The sequence below is a fragment of the Epinephelus lanceolatus genome, chromosome 7, assembly GCF_041903045.1.
Source record: "Epinephelus lanceolatus isolate andai-2023 chromosome 7, ASM4190304v1, whole genome shotgun sequence".
NCBI lineage: Eukaryota > Metazoa > Chordata > Actinopteri > Perciformes > Serranidae > Epinephelus > Epinephelus lanceolatus.
Window position 1 is genome coordinate 24958420 of NC_135740.1, and position 24128 is coordinate 24982547.

Consider the following 24128-nt stretch of genomic DNA (forward strand, 5'->3'; position numbering starts at 1 on the left):
ATACGTAGTCAATCATGACAGTACAGTGGTACACCACAAATCCAACAAATACATACGACAAAACGAAATACAGAGAATGTGTAAAGTATTGCACATGCCTTGGGAAAGATATAAATACATAGGCATTGTAGAAACAAGAAGGAAGTCATAAAAACCATAAAACCATAATCCATAATCCATAAAACAAAGTGCAGAGTTCATACTCACTGACCAAATGCATGAGCGAGGATTAACCAGCTTCCCTGCTGAGTGATGTTATGGATGTTGGTGAGAAGGAAAGCTCGGAGTGGTTGCTTTTACATTTACTGGCTCTACCTGAAGGTAATAGTATGTCAGAATACAGAATAATAATAGACTTACAGCTGAGTTTGTGATGAAAAAAAAAAGGATAACGTGTATGTTAAACAGACAGTTGGATATGTGGTAATATTTAATCTTATTTTATTGCTCATCACATATTTTGTGTAAAAAAATCTTTACCTGCAGAGTGACTGTGGCTGTAAGAGAAATGTTTTGGAGGAAAAAGTTACATAAAATAGAAATACAGGTCCCAAGAATTGTACTTAGTTATTCTCTACCACTAAAGGTAACTACTACTGTTGTACGACTACAATACTACATTAATGTTAGTATATCTCAAGCTCCTCTGGGTCATTGATTCATTTGACCCCAATCTCAATTCATCAATACACCTCCAGTCAGACAGCAGCACTGACCAATCAATTGATCAGGTTGTATTTGACCAGTCTTGTAATGCATCACATGCCGTTGACCTTTAATGGCCTCTAATCCATCCTGACCTGGCTTCACACAGCACTATCATCATCAGCTGAAACTTTCGCATACCTCAAGAGAAATGCTGAGAAATGAGGATGGAAAAGAGAGAGGAGCACAGGAGGGAGATGGAAAGAGAAAGAGGATGCAGAGACATAATCTTATAATGTCCTTCTGGGCTATATTTAGTCCTGCCTCACATATAGCCACTGGACTGAGGGCTAGCACGCAAAATACTGGGGAGAAAAAAAGCAATAATGGCAAAGTTAAGAGGAGGAGAAATGAAGAAATAGATGTAAACAGACACTGTGGGGGGGAGAGAGAGGCAAGCAATGAAACAATAAAAATGCAAATGAAAGGCATAAAAACAGAAGAAATGGAGAGAATTGATGGAGGAGAATGAGCTTGGGGGGGGGGGTCTGCCAAAAGAAGGGGGGATGTAAAAGTTATTTGCTATCAGAGTTAAGGGTCCAGCAGGGACTGGGATCAATACTCTCCAGCTACTCTGACGGTTCAAAAACATGAGAGCAGAGTGAAAGAAAAGGAAAAGGGGAGAGGTGGAGGAAGTAAAAGCGAGTCAAACGGCAGAGCGGAGGAAAAAAGAAGGGGGATGATTGTTTTCTGAGGCGCCACCGCTGCTTTGGCTATTAAGCATGAAGAAGATTACTGTGTGGGGGAATTTGCATAAACATGCTCCTCTATTACCGCCCCCATTGTTCATGATTAATGAGATTAAGGTTGCCTTTGCGCACAGATTCAAGGATGTAATAGCAGCTAATTGCTTGTCTCTTCCCAAATTAGACGTTGCACTGTTTGATGTTCGTTTCAGCGTGGATTTGCTCAAAGTGATGAAGCTCTCGTCTCCGCGCCTGGTAGGAGATACCTGATGGGTACTGTGGATGATGAAGATGGGGAGAAAATTGTAAGGGAGCGAAGGAGAGACGAAACAAGAGGAGCTAGAGGACAGATAGAGTTTCATGATGCACAACAGCAATAAAGCACTTCAAATTGAAGTGAAAAAGGAGGCAAAGAAAAAGCTAAAAGAGAGAAAAAAAGGCAGTGATATAAACTACTTGGGTGATGAAATGGTAAAGATGAAAGAAGGTGAAGACTGTGTGAGAGAGTTGAAATGGAGAGTTTAAGGTGTATAAAGGAGCGACACAAGTAAAGACGAATAGGGAGGGAAAACAAGATTCAAAGTGTGGAGGTGAAAGTAATATGAAAGAGGAGGAAGAGATGGAGTGGAGAGAACAATGGAGAGGGGGTGGAGATGGGCAGAAAAATGAGCGAGACAAAAAGAGAGGAGATTGCTTTGAACGCTGTAGATCTGTCAGAATTGAATCACAGGCGGCCAGCTGTAAGCTCTGATAGTGCTTTGCCTCTAAATATAACAGGCACTGAGATGGACTGATAGGGCCACAACAACACACACAGAGATGGTGGGAATAAAGGGAGGCGCATCTCAGCACTGAGGAGACAGAGGCGGGGAGACAAAATGCCAAATCTGTACACATATAGAAGGAACAAGTGCTCAGCAGTTGGTAATTTAACATGCAATGACATTTTTAGTGTCAAAATGTGTTTGCATAACGTGACAATACCAATCCAGGTCTTACTACACACAGCATCACAACCGCAACACTGCTTGTGTGACAGCTCAACACCAAAACCTTCCAGCATCAAGACCCATCTGCTCAGACGCAGCAGTGGGAGAAACCCACATTTAGAGCTCATCTCTTGGTGTGAGCAGCAAGCGACGCCCTGGAGGTCTGGAAGTCGACTCCAGACCGCCACCCCACTTGAGCCCAGGACGCTCAGGGTGTCAGTGGCAGTGATGGAGTGACAAAGTCCCCACTGGGTGAAATTAAAACCTCAGCACACCATCCTTCTCTCTCCTCTTTCTCATCTGCCACCCCTATTCCAGCAACCCCCCACCCACCCACCCTCGAGACACCCTGCTGATGACAACTGATGACAACACACACACACACACACACACTCCTGCAAGAAGGAGATATCCCCTGCAGCTGAGATACACTCTCAGACACATATGCGGAGCACACACGTATAGAGAAAGCTCCAGAAGTGTCTTTAAACGTCACCACAGAACATTCTCTCAGGAGGCCTGAGCCCAGCTGTCATTGACACCCCCCGTGACATGTCATACATGCACACTTCCTTTTAACTACAGTTCCAGTTTGTCTCCTCCATCACTCTCTACTGTAACTCCCATGTTGGCCTACATGCAAAGAGCCAGAGCTGAGCGTGGCATCATTAACATCCAGCGCAGAAAAATAATTAACACAGAGGTCATTAACTCATGTAAACAAGACCTTAAGCACACACACACACACACACAACTGTACTGAGGCAACATATACTGTATGTCGGAGTGTGTGTTAATAATGAAGGTGAGTGTAATGGGAGTCCTGTGGGTCCAGCTGAGTGTCTCTCAGGGCCGGATGCATCGAGCAACCGCACTGCAGTTTTTATTGAAGTGTATTTAGTTGGTGCAGTGCAGGACTACAGTAGACCACCAGTTCATCCAACACTTGAGTCTTACCCAACAGGTGTAGAAGCTCCAACATGGAATGCAGCAAAAAACACCCCATTATTTTGCATTAATGAGTTGATGTCATTTTGATGCATGCAAGCTAAACCTGTACTGTACGCACAATGTTTGTCAGGACGAATTCTGTAATGTGTAATGTTTGATTATGTAGAGTTTAGACTAATGTTGGGTAGAATACAAATACAAAACTCCAAACTAGACAACAGTTTGTATACTGTATGATATACAGTGTAATCAATATAATGAAAGAGTAGTAGATAGAGACTCATCCATAGCTTGAGATTTCTGTATTGTGTTTCCAAGCTGCTCATACATGCATGCAAGTGGTGGAAGAAGAATTCAAATATTGCACTACTGCAATATGAAAATACTCCATTACAAGTAAAAGTCCTGCATTGAAAATGTCACTTAAGCAAAAGTAGTTAAGCATTACAAAATGTACTTTAACTCACAAGCAAAAGTACTCACAATGCAGAAAAATGGCACCTGTGTGTGTTATATGTGATTATTTCTGATGTTTTAATGTGTTCAGTTGCATTTTCATATTGTACTTAGTCGAGGTGGAGCCAATTTGAACTATTTTACACACTGCTGAGTGAGTGCTGTTGTGGTTATTAGTGCATCATATTTTCTAAGATCATCATATTTTGTGTGTAAGATCCTTATCTGTATGGTAAGGCTGTCAAATAAATGAAGCTCCTGCTAAAGTTCAGTCAGGAAGACAATACTTTTCATGCTCAGGCTGTAAGTTTCTTTCCCACCCTGCCATTCACTCCTTGCACGCATGCTCACTCACAATCTTTAGGTGTCATTGTCTGCGTAGTTTTTTCTTGCTGCCGTCATCACCACCTAGTCTTTACACATTCATCAGCCTACATGCCTCAGCAGTCAGCAACCTCTGAGTCAGCAGCCACCACCGCCACCAGTGTCTGGACCCTATGAGGGGATTTGTCCTGCTGCCGCTCAGATGTCCCTCGATCACAAAATATCTCCCTCTGGTGTCCAAGCGCCAGAGACTTCTGTTAAATTCTAATCAGCACAAATCATCTGTTAATCTGTACACTCATATTCTGTATTAAATGTTATCGTTACTTTATTCCTCTTGTCTGTCCTGATTGAAGTATAGTCAACTAAAAAGTGCAATATTTCCCACAAATGGTAGTGGAGTATAATGTAACATAAAATGGAGATACTGAAGTAAACTCAAAGTATCCCAAAGTTATACTAAAAGGGACAGTTCTCCCCAAATCCTCTCATCTGTAGTGTTGTTTATCAGTCTAGATAGTTTTGGTGTGAGTTGCTGAGTGTTGAAGATATGAGTCATAGAGATTTCTGCCTTCTCTCAAACATGGTGGAACTAGATGGCACTTGGCTTGTGGTGCTCAAAACGCAAAAAACAAAACAAAACAAAACAAAACAAAAAAAAACATTTGAAAAACTCAACAGCAATGTCTCTCTCCAGAAATCAGGACACGCTTAGACAAGATAATCCACAGACCTTGTTGTGAGCAGTTTCATGTTGGAACTATTTTCTTTCTACCAAACTACACCTGCTAACTGTATCACCACGCAGAGGGAAGTGTGCATCTACTGTTAGCTCACCTAGCACCACTGAGCTAGCTAATGTTACAGCTCCACAAAAGAGGACCCAATTATTGTTTACATCTTCTGCTGTCACATGTGAGCCTCTCATGAGTAGATGTACACTTCCTTCTGAGCGATGACGTGCGTTTGACGTGTCATTTGGTAGAGAGGACAGCAGTTCCTGCATGAAACTGCTCACACCAAGATCTGTGGATTATCTTGAGTAACTGGGTCAAGATTTCTGGAGAGAGACATTGCTGTTGAGTTTTTAAAATGTTTTGTCACTTTGAGCACCACAAGCTGAGTGCCATCTAATTCTATTATATTAGAGAGAAGGCAGACATCTCTACGGCTGATATCTCCAACACTCTGCAACTCACACCAAAACAGTCTAGACTGATAAATAGCACTATAGGAAAGAGGAAAAATATGTATTTTTGGTTTTGTGTTGAGCTGCCCCCTGAGTACAGTACTCAACTAACTACTTAGTTACTTTCCAGGACTGCAAAAAAATTACATGGTATACTTCGCCTTTTATTACTGTTGGTTCATCTGTGATATGAGAATTTTTTGTTGTGTGTTATTGTCATACAAAGTGTGCTGTGAGTAACAAAGATGGGAAAAAGGAAGAAGAGCAAAGGTCTGTAATGTTTTTATCTCCTAGTGTTTCCACCTGAACTCATACACCCATCCTACCTCACAAACGCTCCCTCCTCCACCTGGTGTTCTTTTCTTTCTGCTGAGCATGAGTGATGACGTTCTCAGAGGAGTTCCCAAAGCTGCTGAGAACAGCAGGTGATTATTAAGCTCCCTTTTTTAAGCTGCTGATGCTTCTTCTTCTCCTCTCAACTCAGTTTTTGGTGTTGTGCCTGTTCTGTATTGAATGGGAGGGCAGACACTAAGATGTTTCAGACTGAGTATGTCTTTGTATGCAAGTCAGCATCATCCATCACTCCATTAAATCTGTGGTGAAAGTTGCTGACAGATATTGTGACTTAGTTGCACACGCAAACACACACACACACACACACACACACACACACACACACACACACACACACACACACAGAGTACTTCCCACAAATCATCCATTAATGGCTGCCATCTAGTGTTCATTAATGGAAAGTGTTTAAGCTGAATAAACAGGAGTAAAAGCTCCTTTTTCATAGTTCATCATCTACATAGCTAGTTTAACTGGACAAATTTATTGTCATCGTCATATCGAAACAACACCAAAACATCAATTTTTCATGAGCTAAGAAATGTTTTCAGCTTTGTGAAATTATTTTTTTTTTTACATAATTGAATGTGCTTTAAATGGTTAATTTATGGGCTTACCAAATTTTGAGTTACGATGTTTTGTTTTGGGGTTTTTGTTTTGGGACAGTGAGGCATTATCCATATCGACAAATCCAAGTCTGCATTTGAAAGCATTTGAAAACCAAAACTGTTCATATTTTCACCTGGTACACCAAGTCAGGTCACACAAAGGTTATGAAAGTTAACTAAATCTAAAACTATGTGTGAAAAAAAAAAATCTAAGTTATCTAAATTAAAAATAAAAACTAGAATTTAGAAAAACAAAACTAACTGAGACAATAGTGTATTTACAAAATCAACTAAACTAAACTAAAAATATACAGGAAGTGTCTTTAGTTTTAGTCAGTGTGGTCAGCTTTGGCAACACAAACTGTTGAGGTGTGTTGGGGGCTAAATGGGTGTTTCCCAGCATGCCCTGAGACAACGTGTTTAAGGCCATAAGCCAAAGGAAACTGTGTTTAATTCACATCACCTATTACAGAGATTAATGTCCATGCATTTCACTATGGTCGTAATGGGTTATGGTTAATGTTATTGTAAAAGACACGTTGCACTATGAGTTAAGTTGTGCACACAGTTAGTGATGTCCTGCCTGTGTAGATACCAAAAAGTTAAGTGAGAAGGTGTACTACAGATAAATAAAAAGCACTTCCTGGTTCAGTTTATTCCTCTGCTGCCTTCTTGCTGGCAAGAAACCCCAGCTCACTACAATATGTTCTTCAACATGTTCCCAGAGACTGAGATGTCTCAATGAACATATGTACTGCTTTCACAAAGTGTTGTATTTGTCTTGTTCAGCTTCTGACCTTCCTAAATCTTGCCCCTAACAAATATCTTCCATTTTATCATAAAAAATAAATAAAATTAATATTGACACTTAAAATTGCTTAAGTAAAATTAAACATTATTTAACAATGAAACTAAACTAAATTAAAAAAAAAAAATAAAACCACAAAATAAAAGCTAAAAGAAAAAAAAAAAACATAACTCTGGTTCACACACACATACGCACACACACAATTGATATCATATAAACATTTATTCTCTGTACAGTTGTAAGGAATCAATGGGGAATCAATATTTTTTATTACAGATATAAAAATACCTTTGCTGCACCATGATCACTCCACACCCGTACATACAGTAGCAAAAGAACATCGTGTGTGTGTGTGTGTGTTGTGAACAGTGTATAAAACAATATGAGCGTGCAACCGTTAACATCTATTAGGTATGAAAAACAAAGTGTCACTCATACAAAAAGACGTACAGTTTGTGGTACATTGGCATATTTTTTTTAATAATATTCTCTACAAAAAATATCAGTGATAATCTCCTTTTTTATCTCATCTAGGTATCATTAATGACCGTGTGCAAATTTCAGAACTTAAATAACTTCTGTGTTTGAAGTAATCCCGTAGACCTGTGAGGAAACAGATAAAGTCTTTGGAGTGAATCTTTTTTTATATATATATATATATATATATATATATTTGGCTTCATGTGTAAAAATCAAGTAAGATGACCTGCGGGTACAATGTTGCATCGGCACATTATACAGTATATGTGTTAAAAAAAAAGGCTTTTGATACAGTAAGTGTCCCTTTAGCCAGCTGTTCTTGTCACAGAGTCCAGAGAGGCAGCAGTGGGGATCTGATGAAGCAGTATGACACGTGATCTCTCTCTGTGTTCAACACAGTGTTAAAATGTGCAGCAGGTGCAGACGTCCCTCCAACAGGCAGCTTTTGACAGTGTGATTTATCTTGGCTTCGTAAAGTTTATAGTGAAGTAACACTTTTTATCAGTTTGATTGGCGGCCACTCTGGCCTTTCCCCTGGCAGTCACAATGTTCCATCCATTCAAAAACGTGAATCCAGTGGACTCTGAAAGTTCCTCGAGCGATTCTCATATTATTTTGTATGACATCAGTTAATCGTTTGAGGTTTAGCGGCCGGCCACGGGTCACTACGTGTTCGTAGGCTGGTAAAGTGAGACAACGTGAGACGAGTTTTTCTGATTGGTTGACCTGAGCCTGATGGTATCCCAGCAGCGGAACAGCGTCTCCCTCGCTGTCTGCAGAGGTGGAGGTTAGGACGGCCCCTAAGAGGGCTGCAGCTATAGATGGCTGCGCACTGGAGGACGGACACATAGGACAAAGAGAAAAATAGATCGTCACAGAGAACACACAGGAGGATGAGAAGGGTTGGTATGAGAAAGTACCTTCAAAGGGAAAATGTGCCACCTGTATGTGGATGTCTACTCAGTGTTGATGGTAAATGTAGTCTACTGAAGCTATAAATTCATCAGTGTGTGTTATAATGACCGAGAAAGCTGAGTTTGCAGCTGCAGAATCTGCTGTACTTCCTGCATCAAGCATCAATAGCCGTCATGTGAATTGAAAGTGACATAGTTGGAGGCAGGAAGAACTACAGGCTATTTCAGCTTGGATTTCTAACCTTCACCTCTGGGTAGCCTGAGGGAGAGCCCTTGTTCTCTTTGCCTGTATTGCAAACTAGCAACGTGACCAACAGTGAGAATGGCATCCCAAAATATGAGTGCAGAGGCCGATTTGGATGTTCAGCCATATTTATTCAAGCCAGAGTACAGAGCTAAGGACATCCAGCGGAGGCTGCAGCTGCATAATAAGGTATGGCCGGCAGCACGCCGACGGGGACCCTCCAGGACCTGAGCTGCTCAGAGTAAACACTGACTGGTGGTGCTTTTGCTTAAACTGCCCTCCGATGCCAACAGACACTGAATCATTCTGCCGCAACTAATTTCCGCGTAGGCAGTTTTTGGATGTTGTCACCAACATGGGGAGATCCCGTGTTTGCATAATTTGGACAGAGGTGTGCTGGAGATCTTCTCAGGATCCTGAAGATAAGGTGGAAAATGTCAGAAGCTCATGCATAATGCATCCTGGTACATGTAGGCTCTGCTGGCATGGCTCCGCAAGCAGGGGAACTTCTCGGTCCATGTAGCGCACACTGAGGAATCTATTGCTTCAGTTGAGTACATCTACCATCAACACTGATTAGACATCCACATAAAGCCTTTTTTAGCTATCAGTTAGATTAGTTTTCCCTTTAATGTCATATTAATCTGACATTTCATAATTCAAACACTGTTTCCCACATATAAAATACATATATTCAACCATACTTTGTGTACACTGATACATACAAACACAAAAAAGGAAGCACAGATGCACACAACTTACCGTTTAATCTTCGGCCCTTTGCAGTAAAGGTGTCCACTGAGAAGTTGCAGCAATCCTTCAGAGACACTAACAAAATAATAAAATACTATTTGATGCACTCTCAAGTAAACATGTAGGAAACAGGGTTGTCTTATATTTCTACACTTACATGTTGACCTTTGCCACCACTGGAAAAATGTAGACGGGACCCTGTGGGTCAGTGGTGGTCTGTTGGTACTGACATCCTGTACATGGTGTGGACAAAGTCTGAACTGAGACCATTAGAGCCCAGCGTTTGGACACTGATGTGCACTGGGACACTGAGATCAACATTCTCCAGAATACACTGCACAAAGAGAGACAAAGTATACAGTGCATGAATGGCTGCTATTTGTAAGTAAGTTTAACTTTATGAGTTCTAACAGGATACAATAATGCAGAGCTTATAAGAGACTGATACCTTGGTGCACGCAGAGCTCATGACAGATTTGTGGAAGTCCCCGCCTACAAACACCTGAGGGGTGAAAGGAAACAATAACTACAAGAAGAAACAAATAATGACGTCCAAGTGTAAGTCTGCCTGCTGCTGTAGTTAGCTATGCCTACCCTGTATCCATAGAGAAATGTGCCGTTACTGCAGCCCAGCTCGTCGAGTGGCGGCCTCTCCCAGCCGATCATGAGGCTGCTTTGGCCCACTGTCTTGATGACCTCAACAGAGCGAACCTCAGCTGGGGCTTCTGGAGGTGATCGGACAGGAAAGATCAAGCACGGTACAATACAGCCTAAATACACCCAATTTTATATGTATTTCATCATTAAATGACAGGTTACTTTTACAGTTTACTTTTTAACTTTAAAATTCTACCACAAGAGAGTGATATCAGAGGACTCCCTGTGTACTCAACTTGGCCAACAAATCCAAGTGATAGGGCTGCATCTAAGGATTATTTGCATTATCCATCAATCATGCCCTGTGAACTTTTCCAGAGCCCCAGGTGACGTCCTAAAATGAGTTTGTTTAATCCAACCAACAGTCCAAAAATCCAAAGCTTTTCATTTTATTATCATTTATGACAAAGAAAAGCATCAAATTATCCAATTTCAGAAGCATGAAACCAGAAAATATTTGGGTTTTTTACTTATAAAATTACTTAAATGATTAATCAATTATCACTAATTATCGACTAAGCGTTGCAGCTGTAGTTTATGGTCAAGTTTTGCAGTGTGTTACCATAGGGTAGTAAAGAGACTGCAAGAGTTTGTGCTGGTATTTTATACAGCATTACTTACAATACAAGAGACAGAAACATAGAACGGTCCATGTCTAGGATGGGTATAATCACATTGCAGCACTATCCAAGCAAAAAGTAATATTCTACAAGCTTAAACTTCAATATTACGCAACAATGCTGCAACATGTTCTTGTGCAAAGTTTGAGCAAAGCTGTTTTATTGTCAAATCAAAAAAGCTCTTTTAACTTTTCTGAATTTCTTCAACCAGGACTCGACGAAACAGTGACGTGTAAATAATCTCAAATAGTGAATATGTGCATTACCTGGTTTGGGTCTTCCTGTCTTGGTCTTCTCTAGAGCAGCAGTGCACTTTTTGGCAGACTTGTTGGATCTCTCAGGAGAGCAATGAGCAAATGGAGAGCAGGATGCAGCAAACACAGGTTCATGGTATGCAACAGCAGCACCATTCGTTTTCGATACCATGTTGAAATGTTTGGACTCAGGGGCAGTTGATATACTGGGGGCAGTTGTGACTGAGGCAGTGGTTTTTGGATTAGTGTTGGAGCGTATTAAGACATCAGAGTCACAGACTGTGGTCCTCAGAGCTAAAGGAGCAGAAGCTGTGTGTTTAGCATCACATGTGTCAGGGATAGCAGTGATTTTCTGTGCCAGTTTGGGGGATGTTGTTATATTAGTGCCACAAGGTGCCATAGTGGCAGAAGCAGAGTTAGAAGACCCAGAGACAGCAGACATGGTAGTTTTAAATGTGTCTGTGTTAAAGTGATGGTTAGTAAACATGCTGGGACTGAATGTAACATTAGCAGATCGAGAGGTGACTGCATTATAAAGTGTTGTGGACTTATTTGCCGGAGTGTGCTTAGCTTGGCTCGCAGCAGCAGTGAGTGGGAGAGAGTTGGTATCGGGCATATTAGAACTGAGGCTCTGCTGCTTTGTCTGACAGGCTGGTCTCAGGTCTGCAGGAGCTGAAAATGAGAGACATTTCCTGGGCTGCTGTCCTCTTCCTCTGCTCACTGGAGTCTGGAAATGAAGAGAAACACATGTATAAGACATTTGGCTCGCTGTAGTCTTGTGTGTATAAACCTTTATGTCAGGTGAGACTTACATCAGAGCAGTGTTATCTTCCCTTACACTTCAACTCTAACCTGCTTCTGTGTAATATCGAATGCTCAGAAAGCTTCAGCGTACCTGAAAGCTGCTCATTAGAGTCTTCTGCAGTTGCTCATGTAGGTTAAGGATCTTCTCAGGACTACTCATCCTCCTGCTTGGACTGACACGTGCGCCGTAGTAGGGAGGAGTCGGAGTCGGTGAGGATCTAGTCGAAGTGGTCAGCTCAGGGGAGGACTTCTCTTTCGTATCTGGGTGATGAAATCTAAATTTGTCTGGTCCACTGGCAGAGGCAGAGAGCTGTGGTTGGATTGAAAAATGGCATGTTGTAGTGTTTCACAATACTTTAAAATTAAGTATAAAAATAAGTACACACAGATAAAGGTGTTTTAATCTAACTGACTAGACTGACACATTTTCAAGTCTGTCATTTTAATGTTTTCATAGACATCTGATCGCTGTTTTTAGAATAGTGTGGGGAACTTTTGTCTTCCTCTCTTGCAGTGAGTTATTACACAAAAACTGTTGACGTGTGCTTATGACCTACGCCTGCAGGTGAGCTCCATCTCCCCCACTCCCCAGGAATGCTGAGATTTCTTTTTTACTTCAATCCCTTCTCTGAACGCAGAGTTTCTTTTTTTTATCTGGAGCATCCACTCCTGAAACTGGACGTTTCTTAGGATTTAAACATTAAGATGTTTTGTAACATATGTTTATTAATTCAGGCACGGTAGCACAAAAAGAAAATATACCACAGAAGCAGGGAAATGCTGCCTTTCTTGTTTATTTAAGATAATTATGTCATATAATTACTGCAGTAATGTTTTTTCTCTGTTAAAATGCTACATCTACAAACATTAGGCCTAAGGCTGCGACTAAAATGAGGTAATACACCTCACAGACATTTTTATCTTTTCAGGTGCACAAAGTTGTAATTTGTTGGTTGGAGACGTGACCATGGTAACCTGTGCCAGCCTCAGCTCTCTCATTGTGTATCTCACAGGCGTCTTTGTCACCAGATAATGCTTAAATTTCCTAGAATAGGTAGCAACTAGTCTGACAGTCACAGCTGACAAAAGTCTTGTCTGAAAAACTTCAAGGTGACACCAGGGAAGGGAAGACAATATAATATGCTAGTCAGGTCAAAGACAGATGTCACGTTTGGGAGGCTGATAATATGACAGATATATGATAAGATAATAATGGGGGTGACATTGAGATATGAAAGATGAAAAGAAACATGAGCAGGACAGAAAATTGGACTTGGTCCAACTAGGTAGACAAACAAAGGACTGGATTCCTCAAGACCTGTTCCTGTTCAATGTTAGGCCAATGTTAGGTGGTGCAACAAAGTGTCCAGTGTTTGCATACTTCCCCGGAAATAGTATGCAATTCATGTGCACCTGGTTTCATACTGAGATTTTGGACATAGAACAGTGACCTGGTGGTGGGTCTTGGTCCAAAAAGTGGGCTGCAGGACCGTTGTGAATGGACCACAAGTGACTCACTAACATGTCAAGTTTGTAAAAACACACTTTATTTTTAAGTACAGTGAATTTTTGGTGCAGAGCTTTTATTTTGAAGTGCTGTTTCCTGCTGTAGAGTGAGTGACTAATGGACAGCTACTGGACAGAGACAGCAAACTAAATCGATGACATGACCAAATGCAAATACGACACCAAATGTATTAAACTATGTGGACCTTGAACAATGACTAAGGAGAAATCTGGACCCTCTAACTGGACCAGTTGAGAACTACTGTACTAGAAAATCTCACATACTGTTTTAGTGTACTAAATGGTATGTTAGTATGGAATCTTAGACACAGCCTCAGTTATGTGAAGGAAAGTAGAATGAAAACAAAAGTATTTGCATCATCTCACCTGAGCTGTATTGGTGATTGAAGTCTCTTTCGAGGCTGGAACAACAGGTGATGGTATCGCTTGGACACGGTCAGGCTCTTGCACTGGTGAGGTTGGCACAGGTGACGTGGCATTTTTCTTTAGTGTTCCTGTTAGTGCAGGTGTGACTTCTTGAAGATTTGTAGTGTATTCAGTGATGATTGATGATGACTGTTTTTCACTTTTTAGCTCTCTACATTTTACTCCAGATGCAGGCGTGAATCCATTTTGGAGCTGCTGATTTGCAGGTGGGGATATAGTCGATAACATGCAGGTCTGAGGTGTGAATCGACCAGCGTGGTCTTGAAATTTGGAAATAAATTCAGTGGTAAACCCTGTGGTGTGATCTTGGGTCTTCACGTTGCTGCCTGGCGTGAATGCTGCAGTGTAGTCCTGCAGAGCAACGTCACTGAGCACCTGCTCAACCTGCTGTGTCAGTGTGGAGTCCACACAGCCTCGTCTGTGCATGGCCTTCATCATCTGAACCAACAAGCTGTTCCTCTCCTGACACTTCACCACCAGGCAAGACAGCTTAGCCTGTGATTGGACAAAACACCTGCCAGTCAAACTCAAATGATCAGAAGTGTTGTAATATGACAGTAAAGAAAGCTGTATGTGTCTTTCCTCACCTTTAAAGGAGCTATATCCAGATCCTTCTGGCTCCTCTTTTTTAGGAGTGCATCATACTACAGTACAAACAAATGTAAAAAACAAATGAACACTACCGTTTAGAAGACACAAATAAAAACATCAGCTCATGTCATACAACAAACTTCTTTCTGTCACTGACTGCAAAGCCACAACTGACTGGTTACCCACCTTGGCTCTGATGTCGTCGTAACGTGTCCTGAGTGACACGAGAGCAGCGCTCAGATCATCCTTGCTGCCCTGCCCTCGTTTTAGAGCAATGTACTCCGAGTTTAGCTCCTCTAGAGCCACCGTCTATGGGGTTTTGCACACACATCAACACACACACACACACACACACACACACACACACACACACACACACACACACACAGGAACAGATCTGTGATGAGAGCTCTCATAGTCAAAAGATCATCAAAAGTCAAACAACTGAAGCACTGTGTTATGCTCAAGACATGCAATTTAGTCACGCACGTGAAGTAAAAAATGTAAATGTAACAATCTGTTCTGTCTGTACTACAGTGGAAGTGTTATATGTTTAAGCTTCAGATGAAGCATCGACACTTCCATGGAAATCATGTCTTTCTGGGTTGATTTTGAAGACAAAATTTGGGTTTCCAGAGACATTTTTTGCATTTATTTTAAAAAGGATGAACAAATTGTATCAGTGTCTGTGTCACGTGTTTGACAGTTTGTTTAGATCCAGGAATCTAATGTATAACAGTTCCATATACAAGCACTTGGAGATGATTTATGTTACATAACAAATGAAAAACAAAGATATTATTACCTTTGCTTTGAGCTGAGCTGTAAGGATGTTGTATTGCTCCTCTATTTGTGCCTTCAGTGACAGAGCGTCAGTCTTCTCCCTGACCAGGCCTGTCAATTTGCTCTGCAGCTCCTTCACCTGCAGCAGACACAAACACCAGTTGGGTCTAACAGATGACAGATAAACAATGTATTTGTTCGGAAAAAAACACGGATAGACCAGACTACGGATCATATTTAGGCTACTACCCTATCTATTTGGTGAAATACCTGGGTTATGAGGTTCTCATTTTCCTTTCTGGTTTCCTCCATCTGATTGGCGACATCTGTCAACCTTGCCACCTGGTCAGCCGCTTGTGCTGCCTTCCTCTCTGCCTCCACCCTCCTGTCTTCTGACTCATACAACTCACTGTGCAGCCTTTTGGTCTGAACACGCCACAAACATAAACATGAACATATTAAGTCAGTGAAATCTTCAATGATGCATAAATGTCCTGTTTATATAAAACAGAGCCAACAATAAGAACAATTCAAACTCCTAGCCAGTACAAGTTCTGTACAGTATACAGTAAGCATGGTAAAGATTATTATAAAAAAATCTAACTTTTGGAGGTAATAGGTGGACTAACAAATCCCAACACAAGCTCCACTGAGTTTCCTTTCACCTAAAGACAGTAAGTCAGCCATCAGTTGGAAATGTTTTGTCCGACTGCTATTATTTATTTTAGTCAAGAGAATGTCCAAAGTAAATATTAACTTCTATTACAAAAACAAAACAATAAAAACCTACCTTTTCAGCCAAGATTTTAATCAAGAATGGTTAAAATACATTATTTTATTTTTTATACCTCTTGTCAGTTTTAATTGTTTTTCTTTTGTTTTTGTTTTAATCTGTTTTATCTATTTTTTTAACCATTTCATTATTATTATTATAGCTTTTAAATCTTTTTTTATTGTATTTTATTGTCTCATTTTTATTCTTGTTTTGTCTTTTAATCTGTTTTACCTAGTTTTTAATCTAGCTTTTCTCAACATTTTATTATCATTTTTATTATTATTACTATTTTAATCATTGTTATTATTATTGTTGTTGTCATTTACATATATTTTATTATTTTAATTCTTGTTTTGTCTGTTGTTTATCTGTTTTACATAGTTTTTCATCTTGTTGTTTTTATAAACATTTTAAAATTATTATTATTATTGATGTTATCATTATTACTATTTTTATTATTATTATTATTATTATTACTATGGTTGCTGTTGTTGTCATTTAAATGTATTTTATTGTATTTTACTGTCACCATTTTTATTCTTGTATTGTCTCTTTAATTTATTTTACCTAGTGCTTTAATCTAGTTTTTATTTCACTCCATTTTACCTCTATTACTGTTGTTACAGCTTTTAAAACTAATTATCTTTTCATCATTTTTATAGTCTCCCGTGCATCTGTCTCAAATTGTTCAATTGTTATTGTCTTTCTCGTTTTTACGGTCCAATTATCTGCTTGTCAGTCATCTGTGAAGCACTTTGAATTGCACTAACCTGTATAGACTGTATAAAGCGTGATATTAAAGGTTTATGTTGACATGTAAACTCACGTCAACATGGCTCTTGTCCAGATCGTCTCGTGACCTCTTCAGTTCTGCTCCCAAACCTTCAATCTCCCTCATCAGATCCCTTTGCTCCTGTTATCCATCAAAACCATGTTGAATAAGTACATAATAATCAGACATAATCATACACAATGAACCATAATGTTTAAAGGATATTAACATGACACTAACATAATGCACAAAGGCATTTATCACACTACTCTTAATACCTGTACAGAGTTCTCCCTGTGGTCATGACTCTCAGTCTTCTTTGTGGTAGCAGCGCTGTTGTGAGTCCCCCCCTCTGTTTGTGTGTGGCTGGACAGAGCAGTTTGGAGGCTGTGTCTTTCCTCTTGAAGGCCCTGAAGTGATAACTTTATCTGCTTTTCTTCCTGTTTCAAACAACTGATTGAGTGTTCAATTCTTTCTTTATCTTCTCTCAAACTGCTGACTGCCTTTACTAACTTCTCGCTGTCTTCTTGTGAAGTGTAAGATGATTGTTCCTCTTCTCTCCGTTCCTTCAGACACTTAAGGGAATCAGTTAGTTCATCTCTCTCCTGTTTCAAATAGAGCACCGCCTGGCTTAACTGCTCACTCTCTGTCTGTAAACTTTGTAGCGACTGCATGATTTGATCTCTCTCTTCTTTCCTACTTGAGAGAAATTCTAACAGTTTTTCTTTTTCTCTGTGGAGACCAGATAAAGACTCCTTCTCCTCTTTCAGGCCACTCACGGACCTTATAATCTGATCTCTCTCATCCTTCAGCCCACAGACTGTCCTGGTAAGCTGCTCTCTCTCTTGTTTGAGACCAGCCAGATATTGGGAGATGCTGTCTTTCTCCTCCTTCAGTCCCCAAACTGTCCGAGTTAACTGCTGTTTCACTTCTGTCTGCATTTGGACTGACAGAGCTACTTCTCTCTGCTGCTCTCGGAGAGTATTTATGCAGCCTGACAATTCCTCTTGTTCTGTTTTGAGGCTCTGGACCGACTTGGTCAGCTGGCCAACTTGATCGGTCAGTGAACTAACATGCTGACTGTTTTGCAGGCTGTTCTGCAACACATCATTGTGATTATTATGTTGAGAATGAGGTGCTGAGGCTTCTGTCAAATCGTCTTCTTGTTGGCTGTACATCAACTGTGAGTCTTCCCCTTTTAGCACGCTGTCCACCAAACTGTTCACACACTCTTCAAGGTTTTGTTGAAAACCTCCTGATGGTGCAGCTGGATATTCACTTTGCAGTTGAGATCCACACAGTTCCTTGTCAGCCTGCGATTGCTCCACACGCTGCTCACTCTCCATTAACCTTTGTTGCAGCTCCATGATGGTATTGAGATCGTCCTCTGTCTTCTTGTTGAGTTCTGTAATCAGACACTCTTGTTCTTGGTGTTCCTGCTCCAGTCTGACTCTGTCCACCTCCAGCTTGGACATGTGTTCCCTCAGCTGTGTTTCCTCCCTCTTGGTTTCCTCTTCTCTGAGCTCAATATGAGCCAGGAGCTCCTGGATCCGGTCCGCCAAGGCCCGGTTCTCCTGATTCAAGGCCTGGACAAGATCATCCTGAGAGGGGGCGAGAATGGTATTATGTATTATGTGTTGCTAATTTGAGTGTACATGAAGGTAGAATTTGTCATCTGTACTGCAACCTCTGTGACATACCTTTTCTGTTGAAGACCCCTGCTCCGCCTCTTCCTCTTTCCTGAGCTGCGATTTCAGTCGAGTATTCTCTTGAGCCATCACCTGCAGCTGCTCCTGCGTGCGCTCCAGGGCAACCTGCAGGCGGTCACATTGTTCTTGAAGTGCTTCGAGATCCTCCCCTAACCCCAGGCTCCTGTAGGCTTCCCGCAGGGCATCAGATTCTGCACTGGGAGTTTCCTCCAGGTTCAGGATCCCTCTGGAGCACCAGGTCCCCAGCTTAAACTCATCTAGTGTCTCTGTAGTCAAGGAGAGTGACTGGAAACAGGGAGTGGTCTTGGAGCCGAGGTGGTGAGAGATTTCAGGTGAAGTTTCTAGTTTGGCAGATGAGGGATGATCCTGTGTGTTGTTCTGCATACTTTCTGCTGTCGCCTGGTGGTGAACAGGTGGAACTGCGGATGACTGAGGCTGGCCTGTTCCCTCATCCGATATTCGATGTGCCTACACAGGAACACAGTTATCATTTATGTAAACGTGAAACTAACAAGATGCTCAATAATATCACATAATCCAAATTCTTGTCTCAGTCAGCTATAGTGACATACTGATATTTAGATACACCTGTGTAAGCATTTACAATAGGGAAGGTGGTTATGTAATACTGTAAATCCTCGCAACGGAGCTCTCACTTTTCGGGAGCTGTAATACCATCTCATGAAATAACAAGAAGGAATTTACAGCATTAAGCCAATAATAACAATGGATTGAATATTTATTGATCCCTTTGTTGTTTTTTTAACCAACTGGATTTGGCCTGTCTAATGTGAAAAATATGGGGGCAGGAATTTGTCACCTTTCAAACGTGTGTAAGCCACTGATTCACAATCATACAATACAGGCTCTAAACAAATCATCCTTATCTGTTTTAAGGAGCATTTGATTTGGTCTTAAGAACCCATAAATCCATTTTACAAATTCCCCACATCCATAACGTTATTCGTTATTCGATAGGGACTTTGCTTTGATCCTGTGGCGCTCTTACTTTAAACCACATGTGGAATGATGCACAAAATCTGACAATAATCAAGCACAAATTCACAATAGCTGCGATCATGTTGCCCATTTCTGCAAATTGGCACCAACAGTTAATCAGCTGTCGTTTGGCTCGTGACCAATCTTTCCACAAAACTGTGTGCAAATCACACACATACACACTTAACTAGCATGAACACAAACACACCTTCCCACCACCGACCAACCACCTAACAGAGTGAGCTATAGAGCTGTCAGTCGCAGCCTTAAATGTTTGTTTAATATCTTAATAGAGCACGTTTTTCTCTTGAGAACAGGACACCCACTGTGCAGTCAGCCATCTTGCCTGTTATTGACTTGTGCTTGTGAGGTATCCCGTACTCTCACGCTGCTCGTTTCGCTTTAAAACGGCTTTATGCCGTTTACCTCTGTGCCCTGCGTTTCATTACAGGAGATAAATATTGTACTAATCACCGTGAGCTGTGTGAAAAAGTGGGCTGGTCCTCACTAACAATGAGAGGAGAGCTACTATCATTTATGTTTGTAAATGTCTCCTACTAAAGCTGCCTCAGTATATCACGTCCCCTCTCGAATTCTCAATCAGATGAAGACAAGGACTGGATTAACTCTTTGAGATCAGGTGTCAATGAGATTAAGTAAAGGTTATATTAATAATCATCAATCATATTTTACGCACCTCTCTAGGACTCGCTGCTGAGGAATGTCCAATGGCAGTGATGTATGAGAGAGTGTTGGTCCCAGGACTCGGGCATGTGGATGACTGACTGGCGGCTGCATCTGTAAGGATCTGCTGGAGTCTGTGGTTCTCCTCTCTCAGCTCTTCCATCTCCTCCATCAAGGAGCTTTCAGACAGCTTCAATTGGTGCACCTCCGCCTTCATCTCCTCCACTTTGCAGCCCAGGACGTGGCTGCTCTCCTGGGCCTCCTGGAGCTGATCCATCAGCCCCCTCCGCTCTGTCACCCCATCCTCCTCTCTCTCCAGGAGCACCCTGAGATCCTCCTGCAGGCTCAGGATGAAGCCTTGCAGCCTGGCTTCATTTGAGTTCGTGTCTTTGACTCTTCCCCCTTGTATTTCTTTCCCCGCGTCTTGCCCACCTTCTCTGTCTGTTCCCACACTTGGCTGCCATTGCCTCCTCCTCTCCTCCTTTCTTTCTTCCTCTCCTTCCCCCTCTCCTCTCATGGGAGGCAGCCTCTCTTGTTCTTCCCTGTGTGTTACAGACGCGGCAGTAATTCTGACTGCACCGATGGTTGCCATGCCAGTGGCGGCACTCACAGTCATGTCCAGCAGCTGCTTTTCTAAGACATAGATCCTGTTCTGTAGGCTCTGCTCTCTGTCCCGGGCCAGGCTGAGCTTGTGTTGGAGTTGGGCTTTAAAGTTCTCAAAGTACTGGGACTGGCGACTCATCTCATCCTCTTTGGCCTTCAGCTGCCTCTGACAGCGCTGCAGTCGGTCCCTCCAAACCTGCTCCCCTTGCTCCTTCTCCTTGGTCTGTGCAGGAGGAAAGATGGAGACAAAGAGAAAATATTTAAGAGAGAGTAGAGTCTGGAACACCAACTCCTGAGTTATCCTTGTAATCCCAAGTTTGAATGTAACCTGACCTTTGTAGCATTGCTTGTAATTTTACACATCTAGTACAGTCTTCATGTTTACAGTTTGTACGTCAATGCCTATTGATGCATTTAGAGATCCCAAGCACTCACCATGGTCCTGACCTCCTCCCTGAGCATGTAGAGTCTCTGGTCCAGCCTCTGTGAGTGTTGCATGCTGGGAAGGTGGGAGGATGAGGCTAGCTGAGACAGCTGCTGCAGCAGGCTCCTCTCTGACCTCTCTAACCGTCTGATCCTAACGCCGGACCACAGACAAGTTCACATTACATTATATCAGCTTCACACATATTTGCACATTGACATAGAGGTTTGCAGCTTTAATATCAATAATAAATTAATAATTTCCTGTTTTAATTTGATCTAAAAATCTACAAACTTGGTTCAGTTTTACCTCCCTGTGCAAGAAAAGATGAAAATCTCCTACAGCGAGTAATTCCAGGGGAGATGTTAGCAGCAGTGTGCTCGCATGCAAGTGTGCAGTGCAGTCAGGTGTGTGTGATACGTGATATCACCTTGGCCAAAAGTGAGTATATAGTGGCGTGTGTGTGCGTCTGTGTGTGTCACTGGATCCCCTCTCCCCTAGTCACTCACCTGTTCCTCAGGTAGCTGTCAGACCGGAGGACTGAACGGGCACTCTGCTCCATGTCAGCTCCCACTGAGTCTGTTACCATGGCAACAGAACTGCTTCCGGTACCCTTCGTTACAGATGAGGTCATGTGATCCTCCGTTGGTTAGCCTGTGCCCACTTGGTGAGTTTTACCTGTGGCACAGGAAGTGATGGTGTCAGACTTACTTAATAATAAAAGGAAAAGTGTTTCACATTTTCTCTGTGGTGCTTGTTTTTTTTTCTTATCCACACATCTGTCATAAACACACAGACGTAGGCAGAGATAAACACAAACATAGAAGAGATACACGCGCATAAAATAGTCATCTATTATTCACCATCTCAACAGCTTGGTGGCAAGCTGTCGAGCACAGGTAGATCTATCTCTCAGGTTACCCCACCTCCTAATCAACCTGTCTCCTCCTGCACCTTCTACCACATCTGAGAATACCAAAAACTTAAAGGGTAGGTTCACATCTATACTCATGTGCCCGTGCATTGAAACTGTTTTGGCTGCTGTAATCATTGTCCCTGTTCATACTGCCCATTAAAAGGTATGGGTACCTACACAGGAAGTTCCCAGTACACCTCTTTTCAGGAATGGTTCACACAGTTGGCAAAAGTTGCACAATCACACACACACACAAACAAACTTATTTAAGCTCTAAGGAAAGGACTGAGTAATATGTAGCATGTTGGAGAGACTACTTGGAATACTTTGTTAATAAATAACAGTTCAAAACACATACACAGCACGCATACACTCTTAATGTAACTGAGAATTAATTTTTTGCTTGTAAATTAGATTAAATTGTGGTGCTTATTAATGTAGAAATAGTCCACTGGGTTTGTGTGATTTAAAAAAAATATTTTCAATTGTCTCTTATTATTTTATTTTATTTATTTAGTAGTCATTTGATTTGTCGACAAAAATGTCACAATGTCTGTATACAAAAATAAAATAAAATACTAATTACAAAAAAAACACTACTAAAGGAGCATTTTACCAACAAAAGGACCCTCTGTATGTCAGTTACTCATGATGTACCGGCTTGAATTCATGAGGAAAACATTTTTTTCTCCGATACCTCCACTAATAACTGCAAACATATTTATTTATTGATTGACTGGGGTCCGCAATTAGTGTAATCCGAGTCTATTTCATCCAGTCGTATGTTCAGTACTTCCTCAACACATGGATTTTTGTTAAAACTTAATGTTTATCAGTGAAATTTTTTCAGTGAAAATACATGTGTTTGGTTACTGAGCATACGACTGTTTAAATGATACTTGGATTATCCTGCATGAGCTGTGTGAGTTTGTTAACAGATGCTTTGATAGTACTGCAGTTTTGCTGTTAAACGCAGTCCTCATTCAATCAGTAAATGTTTGCAGTTTTTTGTGGAGGCATGCAAGAAAAACAGTCTTCACAAATTCAAAATACCAAAGCATGACGGACTGATTCACAAATGGTCATTTAGTCGGTGAAGTATTCCTTTAAGAAAGTCATGAAAAAATGTGGACCTATCCTTTAAGCTCAACGTAATAAGTAATTCAACAGGCCAGTTTGGCTAATGCATAACTATAGTCTGTAAGGCAAGACTACATGAGTCAATGGATAACTGTTTCACATATGTATAATCAGAAACCATTACTCTTGCAGATTTTGTATTCTTGTACTCTAGCAGTAAAACTTACACAACCTAAAATCAGTTGTTGTAGTGGTGAATGTACAATGGAGTCAATTATCAAAGGTAAAATTAAATAGTAACCTGGTTTTTGCGTTCCACTGATTGTAGTTTCATCTTCTCCATGCAGCGACGAGCTTCCAGTGAATTCAGCTTCTGCTCTGCGAACTTAGTTGCGCTGTTGTTTCCTTAGAAACGCCACAGACGTTGGACTTTGCCAGAAACCTCCACATCCAGTTGGCACTCAGTTTGTTCACCCCCACACTCAGCACTGTGCTTTCACTCTTCTTCTTCTTCTTCTTCTCCTCCCTCCATCTCTCCTATTCTATTGTCCGACTGGGAATTCTTTCAACTGAGGCTGTGGCTCGTCTCCCTTTAATAAATCCTCTGATTCAGAGTTTTCTCTCAGTAAATCCATGTGTTTGCTTCTCACAGAGGAGTTTTTTTACGTTCCAGGTCCAAGAACCACTATAGTAAATGTTATTCATAAATAAATCTCACTTTAATCTCATGTATATCTGGTTACTTATAGTTACACAAATATGTTTGCATTCCAGGTAAGGGTCAAAAGTGCACATTTATCAAAAAAGGCCATGGGGTTTTCGTGAGCGGTCTACAAATGCATAAAAAACAATTAGGTTTTGTTTTGTCCTCACTTGCCTCCACAGCACCTTAACACCTAAGAGAAAGAAAACACTTTTTAATTATTTCCTTGACATTATTGTTGTCACTGTAACTGTGTTAGAAACTATGATACAGTGAATAAAGGTGCTACCTGATGTGGGTCCACAGTCACTTTCATTAAGGCCAAAGAATAAATGCTAAAGAG

The 24128-nt window shown here is 41.2% G+C and overlaps 2 protein-coding genes across 2 annotated transcripts in view; both read right to left on the reverse strand.

The window, feature by feature from the left end:
* Positions 1-7273: 7273 nt before the first annotated feature.
* LOC144458250 (uncharacterized) lies at positions 7274-23520 on the reverse strand. Its single transcript, XM_033633008.2, has 19 exons — positions 23384-23520; positions 21596-21764; positions 21098-21239; positions 20073-20885; positions 18368-18844; positions 16946-18268; positions 16722-16808; positions 15391-15546; positions 15143-15259; positions 14524-14646; positions 14334-14390; positions 13687-14241; positions 11885-12103; positions 11002-11716; positions 10053-10183; positions 9907-9960; positions 9616-9792; positions 9468-9533; positions 7274-8379 (listed from the first exon to the last, which is right to left on the reverse strand). The coding sequence occupies exons 2-17, from the start codon at positions 21718-21720 to the stop codon at positions 9664-9666; spliced, it is 5223 nt and encodes a 1740-aa protein (XP_033488899.2). The 5' UTR covers positions 21721-21764; positions 23384-23520; the 3' UTR covers positions 7274-8379; positions 9468-9533; positions 9616-9663.
* An 89-nt stretch (positions 23521-23609) lies between these two features.
* Positions 23610-24128, reverse strand: part of jakmip1 (janus kinase and microtubule interacting protein 1) — a 28636-nt gene continuing 28117 nt past the window's right edge. The window contains 3 exon segments of the mRNA XM_033633011.2: positions 23610-23902; positions 23905-23978; positions 24075-24120. Of these exon segments, the coding sequence (XP_033488902.2) occupies positions 23864-23902; positions 23905-23978; positions 24075-24120 (159 nt within the window). The 3' untranslated portion in view covers positions 23610-23863.

Excerpts from the sequence above, each read along its gene's own strand:
- LOC144458250 (XM_033633008.2), bottom strand. The coding sequence starts at position 21,720 with ATGACCTCATCTGTAACGAAGGGTACCGGAAGCAGTTCTGTTGCCATG. Across the intron at positions 15,260-15,390 it reads ATGAGAACCTCATAACCCAG|GTGAAGGAGCTGCAGAGCAA; the intron begins GTATTTCACCAA and ends TGTCTGCTGCAG. Across the intron at positions 14,242-14,333 it reads TGGATATAGCTCCTTTAAAG|GCTAAGCTGTCTTGCCTGGT; the intron begins GTGAGGAAAGAC and ends GTCCAATCACAG.